Source organism: Hordeum vulgare, chromosome 1H (assembly GCF_904849725.1).
Source record: "Hordeum vulgare subsp. vulgare chromosome 1H, MorexV3_pseudomolecules_assembly, whole genome shotgun sequence".
Classification (NCBI taxonomy): Eukaryota; Viridiplantae; Streptophyta; class Magnoliopsida; order Poales; family Poaceae; genus Hordeum; species Hordeum vulgare.
The window spans coordinates 213119220-213142637 of NC_058518.1; the positions used below are offsets into that span (position 1 = coordinate 213119220).

General features: G+C 46.2%; 2 protein-coding genes across 4 annotated transcripts in view; one reads left to right on the plus strand and one right to left on the minus strand.

Annotated features, from left to right (window-relative positions):
- Nucleotides 1-581: 581 nt before the first annotated feature.
- LOC123428892 (ribosomal RNA small subunit methyltransferase I) overlaps nt 582-23418 on the plus strand; it is a 39006-nt gene continuing 16169 nt past the window's right edge. Inside the window, exons 1-7 of one of the 3 annotated variants that reach the window (XM_045113006.1) lie at nt 582-839; nt 1194-1258; nt 9563-9659; nt 9772-9900; nt 10121-10229; nt 10492-10636; nt 10942-10984. In XM_045113006.1, the coding sequence (XP_044968941.1) occupies nt 675-839; nt 1194-1258; nt 9563-9659; nt 9772-9900; nt 10121-10229; nt 10492-10636; nt 10942-10984 (753 nt within the window). In that variant the 5' untranslated portion in view covers nt 582-674. The remainder of the gene's footprint in view (nt 840-1193; nt 1259-9562; nt 9660-9771; nt 9901-10120; nt 10230-10491; nt 10637-10941; nt 10985-23418) is intronic. The other 2 variants (XM_045113001.1, XM_045113011.1) reach the window with 2 other exon arrangements.
- On the minus strand, nt 10991-13832 carry LOC123428916. Its single transcript, XM_045113018.1, has one exon. It carries the CDS (start codon nt 12828-12830, stop codon nt 12138-12140), a length of 693 nt encoding a protein of 230 aa, XP_044968953.1. The 5' UTR covers nt 12831-13832; the 3' UTR covers nt 10991-12137.

Consider the following 23418-nt stretch of genomic DNA (forward strand, 5'->3'; position numbering starts at 1 on the left):
AATTACACTTTTTCTGATATGTAAATTATTGCACAACCGATTTAATTTATTGAATTTGGATCGTGTGATAACATTTTAACGCGTTACAACGCACAAAGAGCATCTCCAACAGTTTGTTGGTTAGCTTGTTGGTAAAGATAAAATATGCCATGTCATCAGCCAACACTTTAACATACAGCTACTCCAATGGGTTGTATCTAGTTTGTTCAATAAGATGTGAGATAATAAATAAGGTGCTCTCTCATTCTACATCGGAGCTTGTGCAAGGGTGTTGGTTAATTTACATACAACCTTGCTCTTTTTATTTATTTATTGCATGACACATCATCAAAAATCCTACTCTCTCCATTTCAAAATATAAGACCTTTTAAAGATTTCACTAGGAGACTACATACGAAACAAAATAAGTGAATGTACACTCTAAAATATGTCTATATACATCCGTATGTAGTTTATATTGCAATCTTTAAAAGATTTTATATTTAGAAACAAAGGAAGTATGTGTTAAAATTACGAACAACTACCATGTAACCATTGGAGATGCCGTAAAGCTGCTTCTGGTCCTTTGGGACCAAAAGCTAGGCGCTTGATCGTCTCGATCAGATCCGATTTCATTTCCTCTTTTTGCAAAACTATACGCTTATCTAGACAACTCTCCCCCGTCGCCACCGCCAATGGCGTCTCTGCTCCGCCTCCAGGCCCTCTTCTCCCTTACGCTGGCCACTCCCCGCTGTCTCCCATCCCATCTCCGCTGTGTCGCAGCAGTTGCGTCTCCGGTCCCTAGCCGCCTTCCCGCTGCCGCCTCGAACGGCTCGCCGGAGCAGCGGGCCTCGGAAACGGTAGTCCTCTCTCCCGTTTGACTCTGCTTCTGCTTAATTATTTGAGCCACCGGTGATTTATGGAATGTGACGTTGTTGCACACTGGGGGTTCTGACTGCAGCACTGCAGCTTAAGCGGGAAGAAAGTTTTTATTTCCCCTTTTTGTATTGGTACTCCCTCCGTCCTTTAATACAAGGCGTTTTTGCAGTTCAATTAAGGGACAGAGGTAGTACACTTGGTATTTTGAAAATACTGTGTATTAATATAATAATTACTTCACAATTTTCCGTTCAAAGCTTAATTTTTGTTGTATTCCAGTCGGAAATGGCATCTTTACTGACTCACCTCTGATGTTGCTCCAATTTGATATGCAGACTTTGGAATCAGGGTTGTATCTAGTGGCGACACCCATTGGGAACCTCGAGGATATCACCTTGAGGTATATTATTTACTTTAGCTGTTAGTAAGTATGACACCTCTCAGTACCAGGTGATTACTAATGGTTAGGCTAATCAAAATGAAAATGACACTACCTCTGTTCACTTTTGTAAGACATTTTAGACATTTGGACACTGCCCAAAACAGTACAAAACAAGCTGTGTAAAATGTCTTATAAAAACGAACAGAGGGAGTACTGTTTTTTTTGGCACAGGGGAGCAAACTTCGGACAATTTTTTTGTTTCCAAGTAACATTTATGAAGTTTTTTTTTGAACCGGGCGAACCCCTTTCCATTACTCATCATAACGGAAATACAAAGTTTGAGCACCCAAGGAAACATGAAAGGGGAGCGGGCTCAAAGCATTTTTGGGAAACCCACCATAGGCACTCGTCATCGAGCAGCCTACCGCGGGGCGAAAACCCAAAAACACCTAAAAGAACCAACTAGCCTAACCTCGAACAGCAAGGAGAAAACAATTTCTACCACTAACAAGTTGGAGAAAGCAAAGGAAAATACGCGAAAGACTCACATCCGAGTCAACAGTTATATATGCCCACGTAGGAGCAACGAGGAAAAGAGATGAAAACGAGGAGCAGCTGCCAGAAAGCGAAAAGCTTCGATGGGGGTCTTCCTCCCCATCACTTCTTTCAGTTGTCTTTTGGAGCCGCGCAGATCCGCATCATGCTTGAGGCATTGCTCTTCAGTATCTTTGCTCCATGTTCCATCGCCTCCCTTTCATCACCAGTTAACAGACCCGCCCAGTAATTAAGATAGCCACAAGTAGAGTAGACCACATCAAAAGGGGAACTCAGCTTCTTATCTTCAAAAGTGACACGGTTGCGGCAATTCCAAATTGCCCAACACACAGCAGCCAAGCCAAGGGTGTAAAATTTGACACTGCCAGGGAGGAATGTATAACACCATGAGAAATATTGCCAAATATTATTTGGGCCCAGGCTAGTACCAAAAACACATCCCACCGTTCTCCAAACAACCCTGGCCACAGGACAGGTAAAGCAGAGATGTTGAGATGTCTCTCGTTCATTACAGAACGAACATCTGGGATTGCCAGCCCACTTCTTTCTTTTCATCACATCTCTAGTAAGGATAGCATCCTGGAAGAGTTGCCATAGGAAGATCTGAATTGTAAGAGGGATTTTGGATTTCCAGATCCATCGATAGTTACAGTCCACAATATTTCTCTCTAAATAATCATAGACAGATTTGGTTCAAAACACTTTTTACTTCCCAAGGGTCCAAACAATCGGGGCATCAGAAGTTGTCCACCCCCCACCGTGTTTTTAAGATCCCCCCACTGACCCAAAAGCTGATGGTGAAATTGTCTCCTGAAGAAACTATCATCAACACCAGTCCTGACCCGCGCCACCGTAATCTCCTGATGATTACAAATGCTGAACAAGTCTGCATAAGTGTTTTTCAGTGGAGGATTACCGTGGATAGGGCCGAACCAAAGTCTGGCAATGTTGCCAGAATTTAAAATGACTCCTCTGCCAGCCATATAGTGTTCTTTCACCTTCATAATGGCCTTCCAAATCGGGGAATCACAAATTTACTTTTTACCGAGGCGACATCATCTTTCTTGAAATATTTAGCTTTTATTACTGTCGGATTTCGGGCTCCGCAAAACCCTAAAGATTCGAACTCAGGGGCGTGTACGAAGATCTCTCACGGCTTAACTTCGCCTAGCCCGCTACTCGATGGACACGACAAGGAACTCACTCGATGGTGAGGAAGACACAGGACACGACAGTTTATCCAGGTTCGGGCCGCTGAGAAGCGTAATACCCTACTCCTGCTTTGGTGGATTGCCTCTCTTGGAGGTGGGTGGATGAACTAGTACAATGTTCTTGAGGGCCTCCGGAGGCTTGGTGTTGTGCCCGTGGGTGAATGGAATGAGTCGGGTCCCCCTCTATGAAGTAACCTACCCTCTATATATAGTGGCGGCCCTGGTCCTCTTCCCTAATCGTTTCGGCGGGAAGGGATCCCACAACGGCCAATTTTGAAGGGGCTGTCCAAAAGTGGTCTTTGCCGGCAAAGTGGCTGCCAGCGCTGCAGGGGCGGGTTCAGGGATGACGTACGTCCTGCCGGCGGGCGGCCATGGTCTTGTTGCACCAGAATGAAAACCTTTTGGAGATGCCTTGGGAACCTCTGGTACGTCCTTGCCTCCTTTGCACTAAAGGGGAAACTGCGCCGCCCCGCTGTCTGCTGCTCGCCTGTCCTTCCCTTGCGTCATCCTTGACTCCTGAGGCCGGGCCTCGCCTCGGAATAACCGCCGCTCCGGAGGGGTCCTGAGGAGCCCCCCTGCGGGTCTTGATGCCGTTCCTCCTCGTGAGGCTTGGCCCCTCATGAGGGCCTTGCCTTGAGTGATGCCGGGCCCGTTAGTTTGTTTGATGAAGTGGGCCAGCCCTGGACCGTAGGCAGGCAGGTCTGGGTACCCCCATTCCTAGAACGCCGATAATTACATCTTGCCACAATCCATTTTGAGCCTCCATCTTCCACCATCACTTGGTGAGAAGACTGATATTTTGTTTATGAAGATCTTTCACCCCTAAGCCTCCCTTTTTTTTTATCTACAAATATGGTTCCATTTCACCAGGTGATATCTCTTGCGACCCCCATGTTCTTGCAAAAGAATCTTTTACGGTGTTTGTCCAGCTTATAAATGACCATCTTAGGTAACAAGAACATGGACATATAATAAAAGACAATGGTGGTAAGGGAGGAGTTCATCAGAATTAGTCTACCTCCCGAGGATGCAACATTACCAATCCAGGATTCACAACATTTAAGGAATCTCTCATCTAAAAACAGCCAATCCAGGTTACGAAAATTGGAATAGCTAACAGGAACCCTCAAATACTTCATAAGGCCAATTTGACAATTGAATAAATCTGCATAAAACTTTAAAGTTTCATCATCCCCCCCCCCCCCCCCCCCCCCCAACACAAAGAATCTCACTCTTAACAAAATTGATTTTTAGCCCAGCCATGAGTTCAAACATACAGAGGAGTAATTTCAGGTTAACAGCCGCATTGCTATCATGCTCAAAACAGATGACCATGTCGTCTGCATATTGAAGGATGGATACCCCGTTTTCAATCAAATCTGGAGCAAGCCCAGTGATGAGATGTTCTTTTTGAGCATTGAAAATCATCTTAGATAGCGTCTCAACCGCAAGATTGAATAAGAAAGGAGAGAAGGGGTCTCCTTGGCGCACCCCTTTGTGGCTCTGAAAGTAAGGCCTTTTTCATTGTTCAGTTTGATACTCACAGTTCCGTTATAAAGGGTATTTTGACCCAACCACACCATGTATCTCCGAAACCGCGAATACGGTGACATTCCAAAAGGAAATCCTAGTTGATTTTATTGTATGCTTTCTCAAAATTCAACTTTAGGACAATTCCAATTTTCTTTTTGCGTTGAGTCTGGTGCAGAACCTCATGTAGGGCCAGGATGCCATCCATAATGTTTCTGTGTTTTATGAAGGCGTTTTGATGTCTACTAGTAAGAATATCAGTAAAGACAGCAACTCTATCATTTAACACTTTAGTAATCAACTCGTAGGGACATCGCAGTAAGCAAATAGGTCTATACCGCTGAATTTTCTTGGCCCCATTCAATTTAGGAATCAAGGTGATTACACCATAGTTTAAACGGGCCACATCGAGCGTGTTACTATGAAAGGCATCGAAGAGGCGCATCGTATCAGATTTAACAAACTCCCAACAGTGTTTATAAAACTCAGCTGGGATATTATCAGGACCAGGGGCTCTATTGCTATCCATAGAAAATAAGGCCTTTTTAACCTCTTCCTCAGTGAACTCTCGGGTAAGCAGGATATTATCATCACTACTCAACTTTTCCTCAGCGGACCAGGTGTCAGGAGATAGGTGCAACAAGTTTCCCCTAGCAGGGCCAAACAGTTCTTTATAGAAACTGGTAGCATGGGCCAGGAGATTCGGGGTGCCCTCAATGGTCACATCCCCATTGGTAAATGAGTGAATCGTGTTCTTTCGTTTTCTCCCATTAGAAATCCGATGGAAAAAAGCAGTATTCTGGTCACCTTTAAGCAGCCAGCGTTCATTAGAATGCTGAAGCCAAAAAAGCTCTTCATTGTTCAAGATTTCATTAAGTTCAGCATAAAGGAAAGTCCTTCTATCATAGGTATTAGGGTCCAAAGGGCCATCTTCTTCCCTCTTTTCGATCTCTTCCAACTCCTTTTTAATACTCTTGTTCCTCTTCCTGTCATGACCAAAAGGGTTGGACCCCCACCCCTTAAAATACTTCTTGATACGCTTAAGCTTAATATTCAGAATATCGATAGGGTCACTGGAGCCTACAGGTCGCTCCTAAATACCCTTCGCTTTAGGATAAAAATTCTCATTCTTTAACCAACAGAGTTCAAATCTGAACTCTCGAACGTAGGATGGCTCAGATTTGACAATGTTAGATGTCAAAAGGAGGGGATTGTGATCTGAGACATCTCTAACTAGTTTACGCACAGATACCAAAGGAAACAAATCTTCCCAGTCAAAGCTCATAAAAACTCTATCAAGCTTCTCCAAAGTAGGGTGTCTCTGTTTATTAGTCCAGGTGTACTTGCCAACCCCCATATGGATCTCCCGAAGGCTTAAGGAGTTGATGACCACATTGAACTTATCAATATATTGGAAGTTACTAGGATTCTTATTCTTCTCCTCCATCCCTCGAATTATGTTAAAATCACCACCTATAATATAGGGGATCCTAAGGTTGGAACAAGTATGCATCATCTCATCGAGGAATTCATCTTTACAATCATCATGGGCCGCCCCATACATCACCACAAGTGCCCAAATACACTTCCTATTAACATCAAATACAGTAACCTGGATAAGAGATCTTCCTATCGACCAGGAAACCACTTCAAGCGTCTCTTTTCTAACCCCACACAGAATGCCACCATATCTACCCACAGAGGGAACATGATTCCTGTTACAGTATATGTGGATTGCACTAGCCCTTTCCATCAGTTCATACTTTTGGTTGCATTGGCTAGTGCGTGAAGCTTAACATGGTATCAGAGTTAAGGTCTTGAGTTCAAATCCTGGCTTTCGCAATTTATTTAAAAAATTGCTGATAGCCCCCCTTTGTGTTCACGTAGAGGCCTCTTGAGTCATACGTGAGTTTCGCGCGCCGGCGCTCTCTTCCGGTTGTAGGTGTTGACTTGTCTTTCCCGTCACATGTAAGAGGGGGTGTTACAGTATATGTGGATTGCACTAGCCCTTTCCATCAGTTCGGACTTTTGGTTGCATTGGCTAGTGCATGAAGCTTAACAATTCCAAGCGAACCCGTCCAAGGGATCCACCTCACGCAAGAATTTAGGAGGAAACTCTTTTTTCTTGGTTTCTTGAATGCCTACAAAGTCAAGGGAAGGGTCTTTGATAATATCAGAGAAACAGGTAGCCATCCGTCTCTTACCTGCTCCCCTACAGTTCCAGAATATACCATTCACTTAACAACCGAGTTTTCCCCCCCTTTTTGGTGACCCTGCTAGGAGGCAGAGTAGGGTTACCCTCATCTTTTTTCAAGGAGTCGCAGTTCTTTTGACTTCGAGTGATAGGCCTAATCACCACAGGATTATGCTTTCTATCTTGTTTCTTTCTAGACTTCACCGTGAACTCTCCATCCTCTAAATTGTCTTCCTCCCCCCAGTTCAGATCAAAAGGAGTTTTATCTCCTTTGGCATTGGTAAGAACCATATTATTTTCAGAATGTTCATCCATTCCACCATTAGATTCTACATTTCTAAGTTTCTCAAGTTCTCTAAGGATATCAATATTAGCAAAATCAGCATCCGGTATATGAACCCCCATTTTAACAGCAGTCATAATCAACTCAGGGTTAGATAAAGTATCAAAGGGATTGGTGCAGCGAGAAGTACCTTCGATGTCCCTCTTCCTTGCAGCAGCTATGGCCTTGTCTTCAATTTTCTCCGTCTTGTTCTGCACATTTCGAAGGCTAAAGCGCAAATTTTCTTCAGTAACCAGGGGGGAGTAGGGATCACCTCAAGATCCATCGAGGAGTCAGGCGACTCAACTCTGTAATCATTGGAAACATTCGCACCAGCCTCGCAGGTCACGTCCACCTCCATCACCTGAGGAGACTTTCTCACCACATCAGCAAAGGATTTTTTGATGTTATCAGGAGTCGTGTTATTATCAGTGTGAATCTCTGTCACTTTTTGACTTACTTTTTCACCCTGTTTCATACAGTCCAGCGCCATGGAGTCAATAAACAGTGAGGTATGCAACGAGTCATCCGAGTCCATACTTCCCTGAGACTCCTGGATTTGATCAAGTTGTCCCCCCTTCTGGGGAATAGAGGCCCCCCCCCCTGCCAAGCCCAGTGGAGGGTTCACCCAGGTCAGGTTGCATTTTTTTTGCCAGTGTTATCGGATCCAGGAGACTTTTTTCAGAGTTCAACGAAGTAGGAACCATCTTTTTTTCTTTGTTAGGGTATCTCACCAGAACCTGGTCCACCTCAAAGAAGAAGTCATAGAAATGACCACCTAGAACAGATTCAGCCACGGCAGGAAATGCATCCACATCTCTACATCCAAGCTTCACCCGAACAGAGGCCGGGCGATGCAAAGTGGCAGCATCAATCTCCAAGGGGATCCCAACTAAGGAAGCTACAAAAGCAAGGTTTCTCTCACTTCTTTTGTCTAGCGGAACATTGCTAATTTTAACCCAGGCTACCTCCATCACCCCCTTAGAGCCAACAGCTGAAGACCATTTGGTAGCATGAATAACAGCTCCACTGGTTTTAAGTTCAACCCTTCCCACATAACAGATCTGTGCCACAACACGAGGATTAGGGAACCTGACCACAAAAACCCTAGGACCAATAGCATGAGCCGAACAGCGCCACCCAGTTGCCAGATAATCATTCAGATCCAATTCCATTTGACGAGTAGATGTCTCCCCTTCTACAATTGTGACTACAATGTTATTGGACCTCTCTTTCATCTGTTTAGCAGTGCAGGAATCATGGATATAATAAAAGCCTTGTCCCTTGGATTGGAACGCACACATAGGAGCAATACATTCCCAAGGAAGGAATTCACGACAACCAGAAGCAAGATGCCCTAGATTACTGCATTTCTCACAGAAAGCTTGCGGGCAACATATAGGAGAATGCTCTTGAGATTTGCAAATAGGACAGGGCTCAAGTTTCATGGTAGGGTTCACCCGATTGATGTTCAGCTTCCCCTGAGGACGTGGAGGCGGAGTGGAAACTTGGCGCCCGACGCCATCACCAGTTGATTCAGAAGAACCTTGGTTCTTTGGCCTCCAGACCCCCCCCCCCCTATGGGTTCTGCTGTTTTGCTGTCGCCGCCGCGTCCCAGTGGGAAGTATCGTCGGAGCCCGAGGCGACGTTGGACGCAGATGAGTTGTTGTGGCCCTCGTCGTCTCTCTTCCAGGAAAACTTGCTCCGGTCTCCCCCACGGCCGCCGCCACGACCTGGCTGACGACCGAGGCCACGAGCTCCACGACCTGGTTCCTCACGCGCCCCGCCCCCCCCCCCCCCCCCCCCCCCCCCCGGTAGCCGCGTCCTCCGTCTACCGTCATGGTAGGGGAGGCTGCAACCGCCGCAAACGACCGCTGGTCACCCCTACCTTTAATTATGTGTTTTTACAAAACAGTAAGTGGAGCGATGAGGCAATGTTCTATTTAAATCCCCGTACTGCTTCCATAGCCCTTAGTATATCATACGTCAGTTGGCTTGTGCAAGCCTCTTAAACTTCTACTGTGAAGGAGGAGGCCATGGCTGACTTGATTTTAGCAAAACATCTCTTTGATTTGTTGACCCTGAGCTCTGCCCCTTCTTTGAAGTCTATGAATGGCTCATTACATGCTATTTATGCACAGGGGAAATCCCCTATGATAATTTTCTTTTATAACTTTACAAGTCACCCAAAGGGGAAAGTCTGACAAAACTGAAATTACATAGAGGGGAAGAAGCACCAGCAAGTAGCTGGAGAGAAAGGAAAAGACATACAATGGCTAAGTTAAAGAGAAGAGCATCAAGAGAGTAAAGGTTGTTTCTTTAGTAGCACCCCAGGTCCTGGGTTCGATTCCTGGTGGTTAGAAGAACATAGCGCACAATTTGGGCCAGAGTCAAGCTTCCAATGTCTCCTAAACAATTATATCTGTAGGACTATTGTCCCCTCTACGAAGCAAATTCTCATCCATCTCCTGACGCATACTCTTATAATATGCTGAGGATTATTTTTGCAGGGCATTGCGTGTTCTGAAATGTGCTTGTGTGATACTCTCTGAAGACACAAGGCATTCTGGAAAGTTACTTCAGCATTACAACATCAAGACACCTCTTGTGAGTTAATTTCATACCTAGCTTTTTCATGCAAGAGCTACGAGTAGCTGCACCTTTGAAATAGCTGTGATTGTCTACAGTTGAACTTAGAACTTAAAATCTAAGTTTGCAGCTCAGCTTCCATAAGTTCAATGAGCGCGAGAGAGAGCCCATTATCTTAAAGAGGCTCCATGAAGGGGAAGCAATTGCAGTGATTAGTGATGCTGGCACTCCAGGCATCAGTGACCCTGGCATGGAGCTGGTAAATCAGTTTACTCTATAAGCAAAGGATAATGATCTAATAGTCACTTCACTTAGCAGTACCGTAAAGAGAATGGTATACATGCTATTGGTTAGTTGATGACTTGCTCGTTTGGTACGAGATAAATTCATTAGCAATGAGCAACATCAGAACTTGTTTTTAGGTCTCGTGGTGTTCCAAGATGTGTGAGATATTAAGCATGTTGTACCGTTGTTCACAGGCTAGACTATGCATGACTGAAAAAATTCCTGTTATTCCCATTCCTGGGCCTTCTGCCGCAATTGCCGCTCTTTCTGCATCGGGTTTGCCAACCGAGGAATTCACATTTGGTAAAATACATCAATACTGTACTCTTTGTTTATCAGTCGTAACCATTCTTTTGATTCAGTAAAAAGGACAGACCCAGTGCTAGAAGCTCCCACACCAAGTGGGGTCTGGGGAAGGATTATACGAGGCAAGCCTTACCCCTGCACAGTGCAATGCAGAGAGGCCTTGTCGAACCCATTACCTCTTGGCACAAGTGGGAGTACTTCGCCACTGCACCAGGCCTGTCCTTCATTCTTTCGATTTAGTACTGATTTTTATTTCTAGTGGGTTTTTTACCAAAGCATGGTCGATCAAGAAAAGCTAGGCTTGAGGTATCTGCTCGTGAGGCTGTGACACAAATATTCTATGTTCCTCCTCATGGAATTCAACAGTTTCTTGTTGATGCTGCTTCGTCTTTTGGTGATTCAAGGTAACATATATCTTCACACCCATGTTGTTGCATGATCTACAAATATTTTTAATACAAAATGGCGAGTGGAAGCATGCAAACCGTAGTAGGACCACATCTCTCTGTTGCGATGTTACACACACGTCTAATATGATTATTGAAGTCAATAATCCCTTTTTCCCTCTATCTATAGACAAAAAATAGTAATCACTGTACGAGCAGCTCTGTTCACATTTAAGTACAAAGTATTAATTGTGCTATTAGTGTGTGCAAGTCTTCTTTCAGATATGTTAACCTGTTTTGTTTTCATTTGTGTTGAGGTACAGGTCATGTGTTATTGCAAGGGAGATAACCAAATTGCATGAAGAGGTAGTCCTGCAATCACTTCCTGTATAATATATCCATTCTCTTATTTCCTACATTGTCCATTTATTTCTTATTTGTGGAATATCCTATATTGTCCTTCTTGTTGTACAATCTTTAATGAATACTCTGGTGGATTGAAAGAACACGAATTACTGATTACTTTAGGCAGCTACTGTAAGAAAATACTCTAAATTGACCTCTTTATTCATTGGGATTAAGTCCCTTCTTATAGACGATCTTGTTAGAAACTTATCTGTATTGAAGGCCCAAGGGGCATATATATATTACACATAACTTGAGGTGCAAGGAAAGTAAACATAGACTAATAAGGACTCCTAGACTAATACTAATAGACTAATAAGGACTTCTAGACTAATACTAATACTTCCTAACACTCCCCCTCAAATGCAAAGCGTATGCAATAGCATTGCATTTGAAGAAGTGTAATACTAAAAAACAATGATAATCCAAATCCGCGTCTTGAGAGTGTCGTCGTAGCATGAAGAGTCTTCAAAACTTGTCGAGTCGCCGAAGGAGAGAACGAAGAGATGGCACATCAGAGGTAGACACCGCATCACTTGAAGATACAAGATAAGTATCAAAAGAAGATGGGTTGTCAAAAGAAGATGACACATCAGAGGAAGACACCGAAGAGATGGCACATCAGAGAAAGACACCGCATCACTTGAAGATACAACATAAGTATCAAGAGAAGATGGGTTGTCAAAAGAAGATGGCACATCAAGAGAATAAAGCATTGTGCAGAAAATCATAATCCACGACAACCGTCGGCGAAAGAAGCTCGGCGGATAAGGCACGATAGACGTAGATCGACAATGCAAAAGAAGTCCAGACAATCTTATAGAAAACAACAAGGGCAAGTAGGCCACAAAAGTTGCATAGAAAGGATCAGGACCGGAGAAAGGCTGACGGACTAAGATATGGTGGACTCCCATGGCATGGGAAAACACAAAATATCAACGGATTTGGTGGACGCAGCGGAAAACAAAGAAAACTAGAAAACACCCACTAGATTAGGGATGATGGCAGCGAAAGAGAAAAAAAAAATCATGGCGGCGAAGGCAATTCCAACCAGAGTGTGCGTGAGACGGTCCTGACTGTGTAGAAGGTGGTTGCTCAGTGCGGAAAGCCTGAGTCACAATACCAGCAGTACCCGTCGAGGAAAACCTGAAGCAGCGAGCAGACGCTTAAGTCTCAGAATATCTTGCTCAGTCAAAGCGATGGCTGAAGCTGTCGAGGTAGATGACGAAGTCTCTGTAGATGGTGATTGCGCCTGGCGCAAGTGTTTCTTCTTCGTGTAGCAGTGGGACTCAATATGACCATCATGGTTGCAGTAGCCACAATGTGGACGGAGGCGATCTGAGCCTCCAGAAGGAGTGGGCAAGAGCGGCGGAGCACTCGAGTGAGAAGGGGTCGGTGCAGTAGGTGGCGTAGAAGTAGCCCGAGCAGCGAGCACCGAGGGAACCTCCAGCAAACCAGCACCACGTAAGCGAGTCTCCTCAGCACGAATCTCAGAAAGCGCCTTCATGAGAGAAATACGGCCACGAGCAAACAACTGAGCACGTCGGGACTCAAACTCCTTACGGAGCCGAGACAGGAACTCGTAGACGCGATGAAACTCCAAGTTGGCCTGGACAGCCTGGCAACAGGGGCAAGTACGACAACCAGCAGCGCGGAGAGAATCGAGCTGGCGCCAGATAGCAGAACTCTGTGCATAGAAGTCATCAACAGTAGAGTCACCCTGTTGAAGAGCATGCTCCTGACGAACCACGGAGAAGTATAAGGCATCACCAGAGGGCGCATAGCGCTGACGAAGGCGAGTCCGCATCTCAAAGGCAGTAGGAAGGCCCAAAAACTCAGAGGCAAACTGAGTCAGAACACTAGCAGTGAGAACAGCTGCAGCACGAGCATCATCATCAAGCCACTGGGTGTAAGCGGACAGAGCACCGTGATACAGCTAAAGAGCCTCCTCATAAGCCAAGACCTTCTCATCATAAGCACTCACAGCGGCCTCGTCAGCAAGCTTAGCCGCATCCTTTGTGGTCTGAGGAGCATCCGCAGGAAGAGCCGGTGGAGTCGGCGGAGTAGGAGCCATGGGAGGAACTGGACATGGCGGTCATACCTCGTCAGAAAGAAAACCCCATAGACGGATGGCACGCATGTGAATGCGCATGAAGCCAATGAACTCGGTGTAGTTAGCGCCATCAAAGATCACCGGACAATGAGGAACAACAACGTAGCCGAATGCAGCAGACATTTTTTTTTTAGGAACGGCGGCTGGCAGCAGTGACTTAGCGGCGGCTGGTGGATCAGTTTTCACGTGGAGGAAGCGGCGGCTGTTAGCCGTACCGAGAGCAGCAACAGCTCGTGGATCGGTAACAGTGGCGGCTATTACGTGCTGAGAGCAGCAACAGCTTGTGGATCGGAAACAGCGGCGGCTGTTACGCGTACTGAGAGCAGCAGCAGCTTTGTGGATCGGTAACAGCGGCGGCCTCCGGATTTAGACGCGTATGAGCCGCCTCCTGTCCCGAGCGGAAAGAAGACCCGGATTCGATCCCGTCTGGATCGATCCGAGCTGGAGCGGGAGACGTCCTGGAGAAACGAGATCCGAGCTGGAGCGGGACGAGAGACCAAAGCTGGCGGCGGATAGCAGCGAGATGTCACGGGCCGAGCTGGAGACGCGGCTGCAGCACGAGCACGACGCGGGAGGAAGCGTCGGCGAGAAAGGCTGCAGCGAGAGCGTCGGGAAGGAGGAAAAATAGCACGAGTTGCGCGTGCGAAAAAAGAACCTATGGCTCTAATACCATGTTGGAAAAGCAACTTATCTGTATTGAAGGCCCAAGGGGCATATATATATTACACATAACTTGAGGTGCAAGGAAAGTAAACATAGACTAATAAGGACTCCTAGACTAATACTAATAGACTAATAAGGACTCCTAGACTAATACTAATACTTCCTAACAGATCTAACTTAGCCCTCAAGGAAAAACTAAACTGATTACAATCTGGACTCTTTCTCTCTTTATCTAAACAGACTCTGAAAGCTAATTGGATTCTGACTCAAACTGAAAGCCACGGGAAACAGAGTTTCCCTGCTACTCACTCCCCCTATGGTGGTTCCTTTGCTGTATTATTGTGGGCCCTAAGGCTATAAGTCTGGCTGCACATAACATCACTTCTCTCCTCGAAAAGCAGCTCGTCCTTGTTAGAGTTACTAGTAAATGTGCCCGTGCGTTGCAACGGGAGAAAAAAATCACATGCGCTATCTTCCTTACACATAGGTCCACATCGCTTACTTGTGAGGGTATATGGCTGTCTATCCATATTCAAGTTAAGAAATATCACAATGCAGATCATTTATACATGAAAAATTCAACCTTTAAAGAAAATGAGGTGAAAGAGTGAACTTTTGGAATAAACGTAAAAGCGAATTGCCTTTTGGGGCAATGTATTACTAAAATATCAATGTATTATTAAAATATCCTTACAACTTAAGATGTGATCATGAGAAAACAAAGTTGAAGAATTCATTTTTTATCAAGAAAAGAAGGAGAGAACAATGCTCAAAACTGCAAATGTGAGATTGTAGACAACACACAAATTATCAATCACTTGATCTAGTTTGGTCGCCTTATTCCAACTAAAGAATATTATATACCAATGAGGTCAATCTCCATGTTGTACCAAATTATCAATTCATCAACTAATTTTAAAAATCTAACTGGTGATGAACTAAATGATTCACACAAAGAGCTGCAATTAGAGGAAGTGGATAAGAATGGCAATTAATATAAATGGCAAACAACATTCTAACAAAAAAGTACAATACTTATAGACACGGGTAACAAATTTGGAATTTATAATTTGATTGAATGGAAAAAAACCTCCGCTTTATCGGTGATGCCAATCCTGAAATAAGATGACAACTTGAAGGAAAGAGAAAAGCAATTTATTCGGAGCTCGTAGCTCATAACGCAAATTGTTGTTTCCAGTTTGACAGGTAGACATATACCAGTTTCCCTTACATGTGTGCCCCTTCAAAATATTGCATTGCTCTCATTACCAAACATAGGATGTCAAATATTTAACCTGCAAACCAAAACATGTTACAATATCTATGAAGAGTTGCATCTACTTCATTTCAATGCGATATTAATTAGGAGGTAGTAGCATGCAACATTTACAAATAAAAGTTTTGCAGTGCGCCAAGGGCCTCTTCAAAATTTCGTTAAGCTGAATCTTATCGTACTTGCCGGCACCTCCTTTTGGTCCTTCTCATCGGATTCCATCTGAGATGGCTACATGGCCGCCTGGATGATCATCAAATCGACTCAAGTTATTAACAGCAAGCCTTTGTCTCCTCTCATCTCAACAGATTGTGAATTTGATTTCACAAAATTATATTTCCAAAACATATCCTGAATATTTGATGATCTTGTACTAACTATATAGTATGATAGAACTACAAAAAGAAAAGTATGACGCCGATAGACTGACCAACCCGTTCTTGGCTTGTTCACTCTGTTTGCTCTACACCGCGGATTACATTTACATTCTCATAGTATCATTTCAAATGTCTCACGAATTAACATCACAGAACTTCTCTTGAAAAATATGAGGTCATGCAGGATGCAACTAACCTTGGGTCGTCAGGGAAACCGAGCAAGATGTGTTATCCGCGGCCATGTCCTTGGCCGACCTCTTCTGTTGCTCCGTTCTAGCCCAATCATCAGTTAACTCCAACCACACCAACCCTCTTGAATTCGAACTCTGATCCACCACCATGGGTCACTGTCAGCAGCTCCTCGCAGCGTGCTGACACAAAACCCGCCGCTGTCGTCGGAATCTTCTAGCTGCACTCAATAAAAAATTCAGTGTCGAACAGGCACACAAATACCTTTAAAGTAATTTCCTTGTACAAATAGGCAAGTAGGAGAAACTTACAGGGAGCAGGTTGTACTGACCAACATCTAAAAACTGACATATCTTTGATGAAGCTACATAACTTTACATACATCTACTAACTTATTATCCTATGATCAAGTGTTACTTTCCCTAGATGATTAACCTGGAACAGATGACAATAAATACGATCAGTGCCGGTACCAATAATCAGTACACATATCTAAAATTTTCTCTCTTAAGGAGCGCAAAAAACATGACAGAACATCACATAACTAATCCAAACCATATCTCCCTGTACAAAATTGCCACAAGCAGAGTAAAGAACATCACACACAGCAACAGGATATGATACAAATCCCCATCTTAACTGTTTCAAAATTTCTCTAGTTGAACCCATCGCATACATTGGAAAAGATGCTAAGTAACGTGTTCACACACTGACAATTATTCAAATCAGGGCAAAGATGAGTAGATCAATTGTAGCACCTTCAGATTTGGTAAATATTCTGTTGGTATATTCATCTAGTTCTGCTGCCTTCGTCCAGAAAAAAGGGTAATCACACCCGATGACATGAAGGCATTAGCAGATGGGTGGATGCCTTAGGGATGTGTGGGGAGGGATACCTCAGTCGGAGAAGCAATAGCTTGCGGAACTGCCGGAAACGCGGGTGCAACAACGGAGCGTGGTGCCGAACTTACCATCGATAGATCACGACCGCTTGCCATGTGCGACCACATCCACCACGCTGGCTTCAGATTACCACTGGAGCACCGGGGAGGAGGCTGGCAGGAGCTTCGGGAGGCCTTGTGTAGCAGGAGCTCGAGGAGGCCAGAAGCCTGAGGTGAGGTCGAATTGAATTTCCACCTCCACGGAGACCTCCGCGTGCACAAAAGGACACCGTTGCTGCAGACCTCCCCGAGGGCAGAGGCAGGAGGTGGCTTGCGGCTGCGCTGGAGGCAAACTCCGAGGGGGAGGCGTTGCACATCCAGCGCGGGAGCGGCGGGGATGGGTTGCCCGCGGCCGGATCTCGCTAGATTCGAGCACGGACGACTCGTGCTGGTGGCCCTGGAGCTCCTGGTATCTTGAAGAGAGGGAGTTGTGAGGAAGAGAGAAGAAGAAGGGAGAGAGAGATGTGCTGCTGATCTGCTCGTCCGGCAAGGGTTCGGTCACCGACTGCGACGCGAGGTGGAGGAGGTCCGGCCGGCGCGGTCGGGAGTAGGAGGGAGCTCGGGGAAGTGGCGGCGAGCGTGGTTCTGGCTGGATCGGCCTCGAATGGGTTTTCCAGGGCCACATCTGGGTCTCAACGGGCCGTGGACTCGCCCCGAAGCAGCTGTGCGAAACGTTTTTTAACTTATTTACTGGACTGCGGGTTTATTCAGCCAAACGACAGGGACTTTTTTGTAAAAATGCTGTGGCGGAAATTCCGACAGAAGCAATAGCCGCTTTATTATTAGGTAAAGATAATATAAGTCATGTACCCTTTTGTATTTATCCCAACATATAAGGGGTTTCCTGCATATAGTCCACCACCTGTACATGTATATATACTGGCTTATGGCCTCATGGGAATACAAGTTGCTTTCCTAACAGTCCTCGAGCTGGACGGAAGGAAAACGAGCAGCGAACTCGTTCAATGGCTCCCAGGCTGCGTCCTCTTCAGAAGTACCCACCCATTGGACTAAGACCTGGTTGATACCACGGCGGAGGGGTCCTGAAGAGCTTTGGCGGGGGCAGGTACGACACGTCCATCTTCAATCTGAGGCAATGCAGGAGTAGTTGCGGGAGGATCCCATGGAACTTCTTGAGCAGGCTAACATGAAACACGTCATGTAAACGTGTACCAACAGGAAGGGCAAGTTTGTATGCCACTGAGCCAATGTGCTCGAGTACTTGAAATGGCCCATAGAAACGAGGTGCCAACTTGCCCCGCTTGTGCCCTGGTAGAGATTTTGCTGGCCGATGCTGAAGTCGAAGCCATGTCCACTCGCCAATGTCAAAGGAGAGATCGCGATGCCTACTGTCATAGTAGTGCTTGGACCGTTGCTGGGCCTGAAGTGACCGCTCGCGCACATCACGGAGGAAAGAATCACGGTCCTGAATCCCGATGGCACCCGCACCCATTGGGTGCGGGTAGAGCTCAACCAAACCCGCACCCATGTCCTCAAATTTTAACCACACCCGTACCCACACTCGCGTCTGTGTACAAATTTTATACCATACCCGCACCCATGTGGGTATTAAAAACCCACGGGTAAACCCACCAAAAAAACTCAACATGATATACTATGATGTATATGAAAATAACAACACTATGTAATTCGAAAATAACATTAATGCAGAGGCTGCAGCCCAACATAAGGTGCATAGAAGCATATCAAATATATATGGTTCTAACTTCGGCCAATACATATGCAAAACAATCACATGGCATGCCAGGTTCAACTTCAGAAGTCCGCAATTTAACGATGTTCCTCAGAGGCGCCGTTCGTCGCGTGTGGCCTGGGAGGGTTGCGGTGTTTGCGCCGGTGTGGGTCCTTGAGAAGGCGCCCGCCCGTCTTGGGAGTTTGCCACGCCACCCGTAGGCCGCGCGGCTCCGTCCCTAGACGCACCGGCGCGCGGACCGCTGTTGTGGCTGCAAACAGTGCTGCTCGCTTGGGTTTGTTCACCGGAGTGTCGTGGAGGCTCATGACCTCTGCTTCCTCCGGCCATGCCCGCACCGTCGCGTGCCTGCGTAGTCGCAGGCATATCGGATGCGGGTGGATCAGCCGTCGTTGCACCCCTTCTCTTGGGAGCCATGGCGGTGATGAAACTGACGCGCTGATGCTAGATCAGGTTAGCGCACCCTCGACCCCCCTACCTGGCGCGCCAAAGATGTCGGGCGCAACGAAGCACAAGACACCTATGGGACCGAGAGGATCCCTTACGGTTCGGCGGGGGGAGAGGGTTGCACCAAGAGCAGAGCTAACAATCGAGCGCGAGGGGAGATTTACCCAGGTTCGGGCCGCTTGGGAGCGTAATACCCTACTCCTGCTTTGTGTGTATTGAGAGTTCTAGGGTTCGGACTACAGGAGCGCCATGCATGCAAGGCAGCTACGTACTGTGCGTCTAAACCTCCAGGGTTCGATAGTCTGGATCCTGGATCCCCTTTAAGCTACGCCTTGGGCCTCCTTTTATAGGTCAAAGGGGTCACCAACAGTGGCGCAACAGGGCACCCACGGGGTGCACAGTGATACAGTGCACCTACGCGGCGTACGACTAGTACAGTGTTGCTGGCGTCTTAAGACAGACGCATTAAATGCTTCATCAGGCGCCCCTGACATGGAATAGGGACGCGTTCCATCGGCGCTGTTCACCCCCAGATGTCGCTCGACACATATCCTGGAGGATCGACACGTACCAAGGAAAAAGGGGACAGCCGGTCGCTGCGCTGGAGTGGCAACGATCTGGGACCTTGCCGGGAGCGCGTCTTGACGGGGCTTCGCTAGCTCCCCCGACAAGGATCTTGCCGGGGCCTCAGCCTTCGGTCTTCAGTCTTTTGGTCGTAGACTTGGTCGTCTTCGTGATTGCCTTCTGTAGTCTCCCGGCAAGCCTTGCTGCGGGTGTGGCTACAACTGCCCGTGCACAAGTAAGGGGCACTAAAGGCCCAAACTTTAGTGCACCGACACATATTGTCTTTCCATTGACTATAGTACTCCCCATTGAGAATAGGCGCTCTACAACTAAGACTCCCCAAACTAGACACATCCATCTTCCTCCAATGGTGATGAAACCAAAGCTATGGAGACCAAAACTCTGATACCAATTGTGGGATCACTAGATGAGACGTCTAAAGGTGGGTGATTAGACTAATTGACAAAATAGAAACCTAGCCTTTTCCCAAATTTAATAGTTGGCAAATTTTACCAATACTAGCAAGTCAAGCTCACCCTACACATGCAAGTCTATGAGTATAGCAGCGGAAAGTAAAGACATGCACATGTAAGAAAGGACTAGATGTAGGAAGATCAAACGCAAAGATGACACTATGATTTTTGGCGTGGTTTCAATAGGTAGTGCTATCGTACTTCCACGTTGATGGAGACTTCAACCCACGGAGGGTAATGACTGTGCGAGTCCATGGAGGACTCCACCCACAAGGGGTCCACGAAGAAGCAACCTTGTCTATTCCAACACGGCTTACGTCCACGAAGGACTAGCCGCACTCGGGTAGATCTTCATGAAGTAGGTGAGCTCCTTGCCCTTACAAACTTCTTGGTTCAACTCCACACGAAGTTGGAGGCTCCCAAGCAACACCTAACCAATTTAGGAGACACCACTCTTCAAAAGGTAATAGATGTGGTAGTATGATGAACTCCTTACTCTTGCGCTTCATAAGATTGTCTCCTCAACTCTCGATCAATCTCTCACAGATTTGGCTTGGGTAGAAAAGATTGATTGGGTGAAAAGCAACTTGGGGAGGCTAGAAATCAAGATCCATATGGTACGAATGGAATATCTTGATCTCAACACATGAATAGGTGGCTCTCTCTTAGAAAAATGGATGCGACAAGTGTTGGTTCGTTATGAGTTCTTTCTCTGCGAATGAGAGGTAGGTGGAGGGGTATATATAGGCATCTCCAATAATCCAACCGTTACAACATTATTGTTCAACTCGGTGAAACCGAAGTAAAAACTCGGTTGCACCGACTAGTGCAAAATATGACAACTTTTGGCGTTTCAGTTAGATCAATATATAGATCTTGGAGGGTCCGATTTTGGCTGGCCTAGGCAGTTACCAGACTCGGTGTCACCGATTTCTGAAACTCAGAAATTCTGATTCTTAGAAATAGGTATATAGGGAGTTGGTCACTGATTATCGGTCAGATCAAAATTGAACTTGGTGGTACCGAGACCTTAAGGTTTGGCATAGGATCTGTCTAGTGTACAACTCGGTGTGGCCGATTTGGAAATGTTGGTGGCACCGAATTTGAACTTTAGGCTTTGGACAGAATATTTGTGAGAGAACTTCATGAGTATTTTTGGTGGCTAATCTTTAAGCACTTGAGCAACTAGATCATCATAGACACCTCATCTCCTTTTAATAGTATTGGCTTTCCTATGGTCTCAAGTGTGATTTCTCACAAAATGCAAAATGTAGAGTCTTGAAGCTTGTTGCCGGTAGATGTTCCTTGCATCTAGGGGATCTCCTCTCCTTTTCTTGGGGCTTCTCGTCACACTCCTTAGCCAATCCTCTCTATGGACTTTATCTGAAATGAACTAGATAAAACTATTAGTCCAAGGGACAATGTATATTGTCATGAATTATTAAAACCACCAAGGAAGCATATGTGCTTTTCATTATAGCAGTATTCTGGCCAACAAAGCCACTCCAGCCAGCGACGCGATCGGTCCCCTGTTAAGCAACGGAGATACATAGCAATGACCTTGTTGACCACCTCAGTTTGTCCGTCAGACTGCGGATGGAAAGCTGAACTCATGTGGAGTTGAACACCGGCCAATTTGAACAATTCCCGCGAAAAAGCACTAGTGAAAACAGGAGCCCGATCGCTAATAATTGACTGTGGAAGACCATGAAGGCGTATGATCCCCTCAAAGAATACACGTGCCACCGAACTGACGGTATAGGGATGTTGCAGCGGAATGAAGTGTGCGTACGTGGAAAAGCGATCGACGACAGACAGGATCATAGACTTGCCATGCACACACGGCAGGGCCTTCACAAAATCCATGGAGGTATAAGCCCGCACAATGGAGGGAGCCGTCAATGACTGAAGAAGGCCACCAGGGTGAAGGGTCTCTGTCTTGTTGCGCTGGCAGATGGAACAAGTACGCACCAGATCAGCAACGAGGCGACGATCACTCGGCACATGGAAGTCGGCACGAAGGCGCTGTAGTTTCTTCTGAACACCCTCATGAGCCGCGTGGGCGTATTTGAGGATTGCAACTAATACCGGGGACGTCTCTAGAACATGAACACGACGTCCATGGAGAATCAAGTTATTAACACAACTCCATGGGCCAGCTAGCTCGCATGCTAAGATAATGTCACGGATGGCTGAGAGCTCGGGGGAGGCGCTAATCTCCTGCCTTATATCCTCGAAGATGGAAAACAGAGGCAGTGACAAAGCACAAATCATTGAAAAAGCATCGGCATCACGGCGAGACAGGGCGTCGACAACGATATTCAGGCGGCCTCGCCGACATTCAGACAATGAAGTCAAATCAGAACAGCTTGTTGACCCATTGGTGCTGCGGGATCGTCGAGAGTCGCTAGTCGAGGAGAAACTTCAAGTTGTAGTGGTCAGTGCGAACGGTGAAAGCATGACCCCGCAGGTACGGTCGCCAATGGCGAACAGCCTGAACCAGACGATGAGCTCCCTCTCATATGCAGCTAGCTTAGCATGGCGAGGGGCGTGGGCCGGCTGAAAAAACCAGGGGACCAACGCCTTGATGAAGGACAACACCGAATCCTGTACTTGAGGTTTCGCATTCAACAATGAAGCGGATGTTAAAGTCGGGTATGTGCCACTGGACCCTTGCCGAGGGCACGTTTGAGCTCTTGAAAGGCGTCCTCAGATTCGGCACACCAGCAGAACTCATCCTTAGTGAGTAGGCGAGTGAGAGGTGAGGCGATCAGCCCAAAGTCCTTGATGAATTTGCAATAGTAACCAACAAGACCTAGAAAACCACACAAGGCACGAACTGAACGTGGAGTCAGCCAATCAGCCACTGCACGCACCTTGTATGCGTCCATGGCCACCCCGTCACCAGAGATCACATGGCTCAGGTAAGCCACACTTTGGGTGCCGAATGTGCACTTGTTGTGCTTGAGGAAAAGGACATGTCGCCGCAAGACCTGAAAGACAAGACGAAGGTGTCGCAGGTGCTCTGTCCTTGATGAGCTACAAATCAATATGTCATCGAAAAAGACGAGGACAAAACAGCGAAGGAAAGGACGCAAGACGTCATTCATTAGAGCCTGGAATGTGGCCGGCGCATTGGTTAAGCCAAAAGGCATAACCAGAAACTCATAGTGACCGTCGTGAGTGCGAAAGGCCGTCTTGGCGACATCATCCGGGTGCATGTGCACTTGATGGTGTTAGGAAGTATTAGTATTAGTCTAGGAGTCCTTATTAGTCTATTAGTATTAGTCTAGGAGTCCTTATTAGTCTATGTTTACTTTCCTTGCACCTTAAGTCATGTGTAATATATATATGCCCCCTTGGGCCTTCAATAAAGATAAGTTGCTTTCCTAACATGGTATTAGAGCTTAGGTTATTTTTTTCTCGCACGTCGCAACTCGTGCTCGTACAGATCGATTTCGTATCTGTTAGAGTTGTGTTGAATATTATGTACAAGGTAGGTTATAGTTGGACTTGTAGTTGTATTGTGTTTAGATAGGACATGGAGTCGTGTCCAAGCACGACACTTGTATCCTAGGCCTCTCATATATAGCGGGGCTAGACACACGATGTAACATATGCCAACATAATAGCACAGGCGTGCA

Coding starts and splice junctions, on each gene's coding strand:
- LOC123428916 (XM_045113018.1), bottom strand. CDS start 12,830: ATGCGGACTCGCCTTCGTCAGCGCTATGCGCCCTCTGGTGATGCCTTA.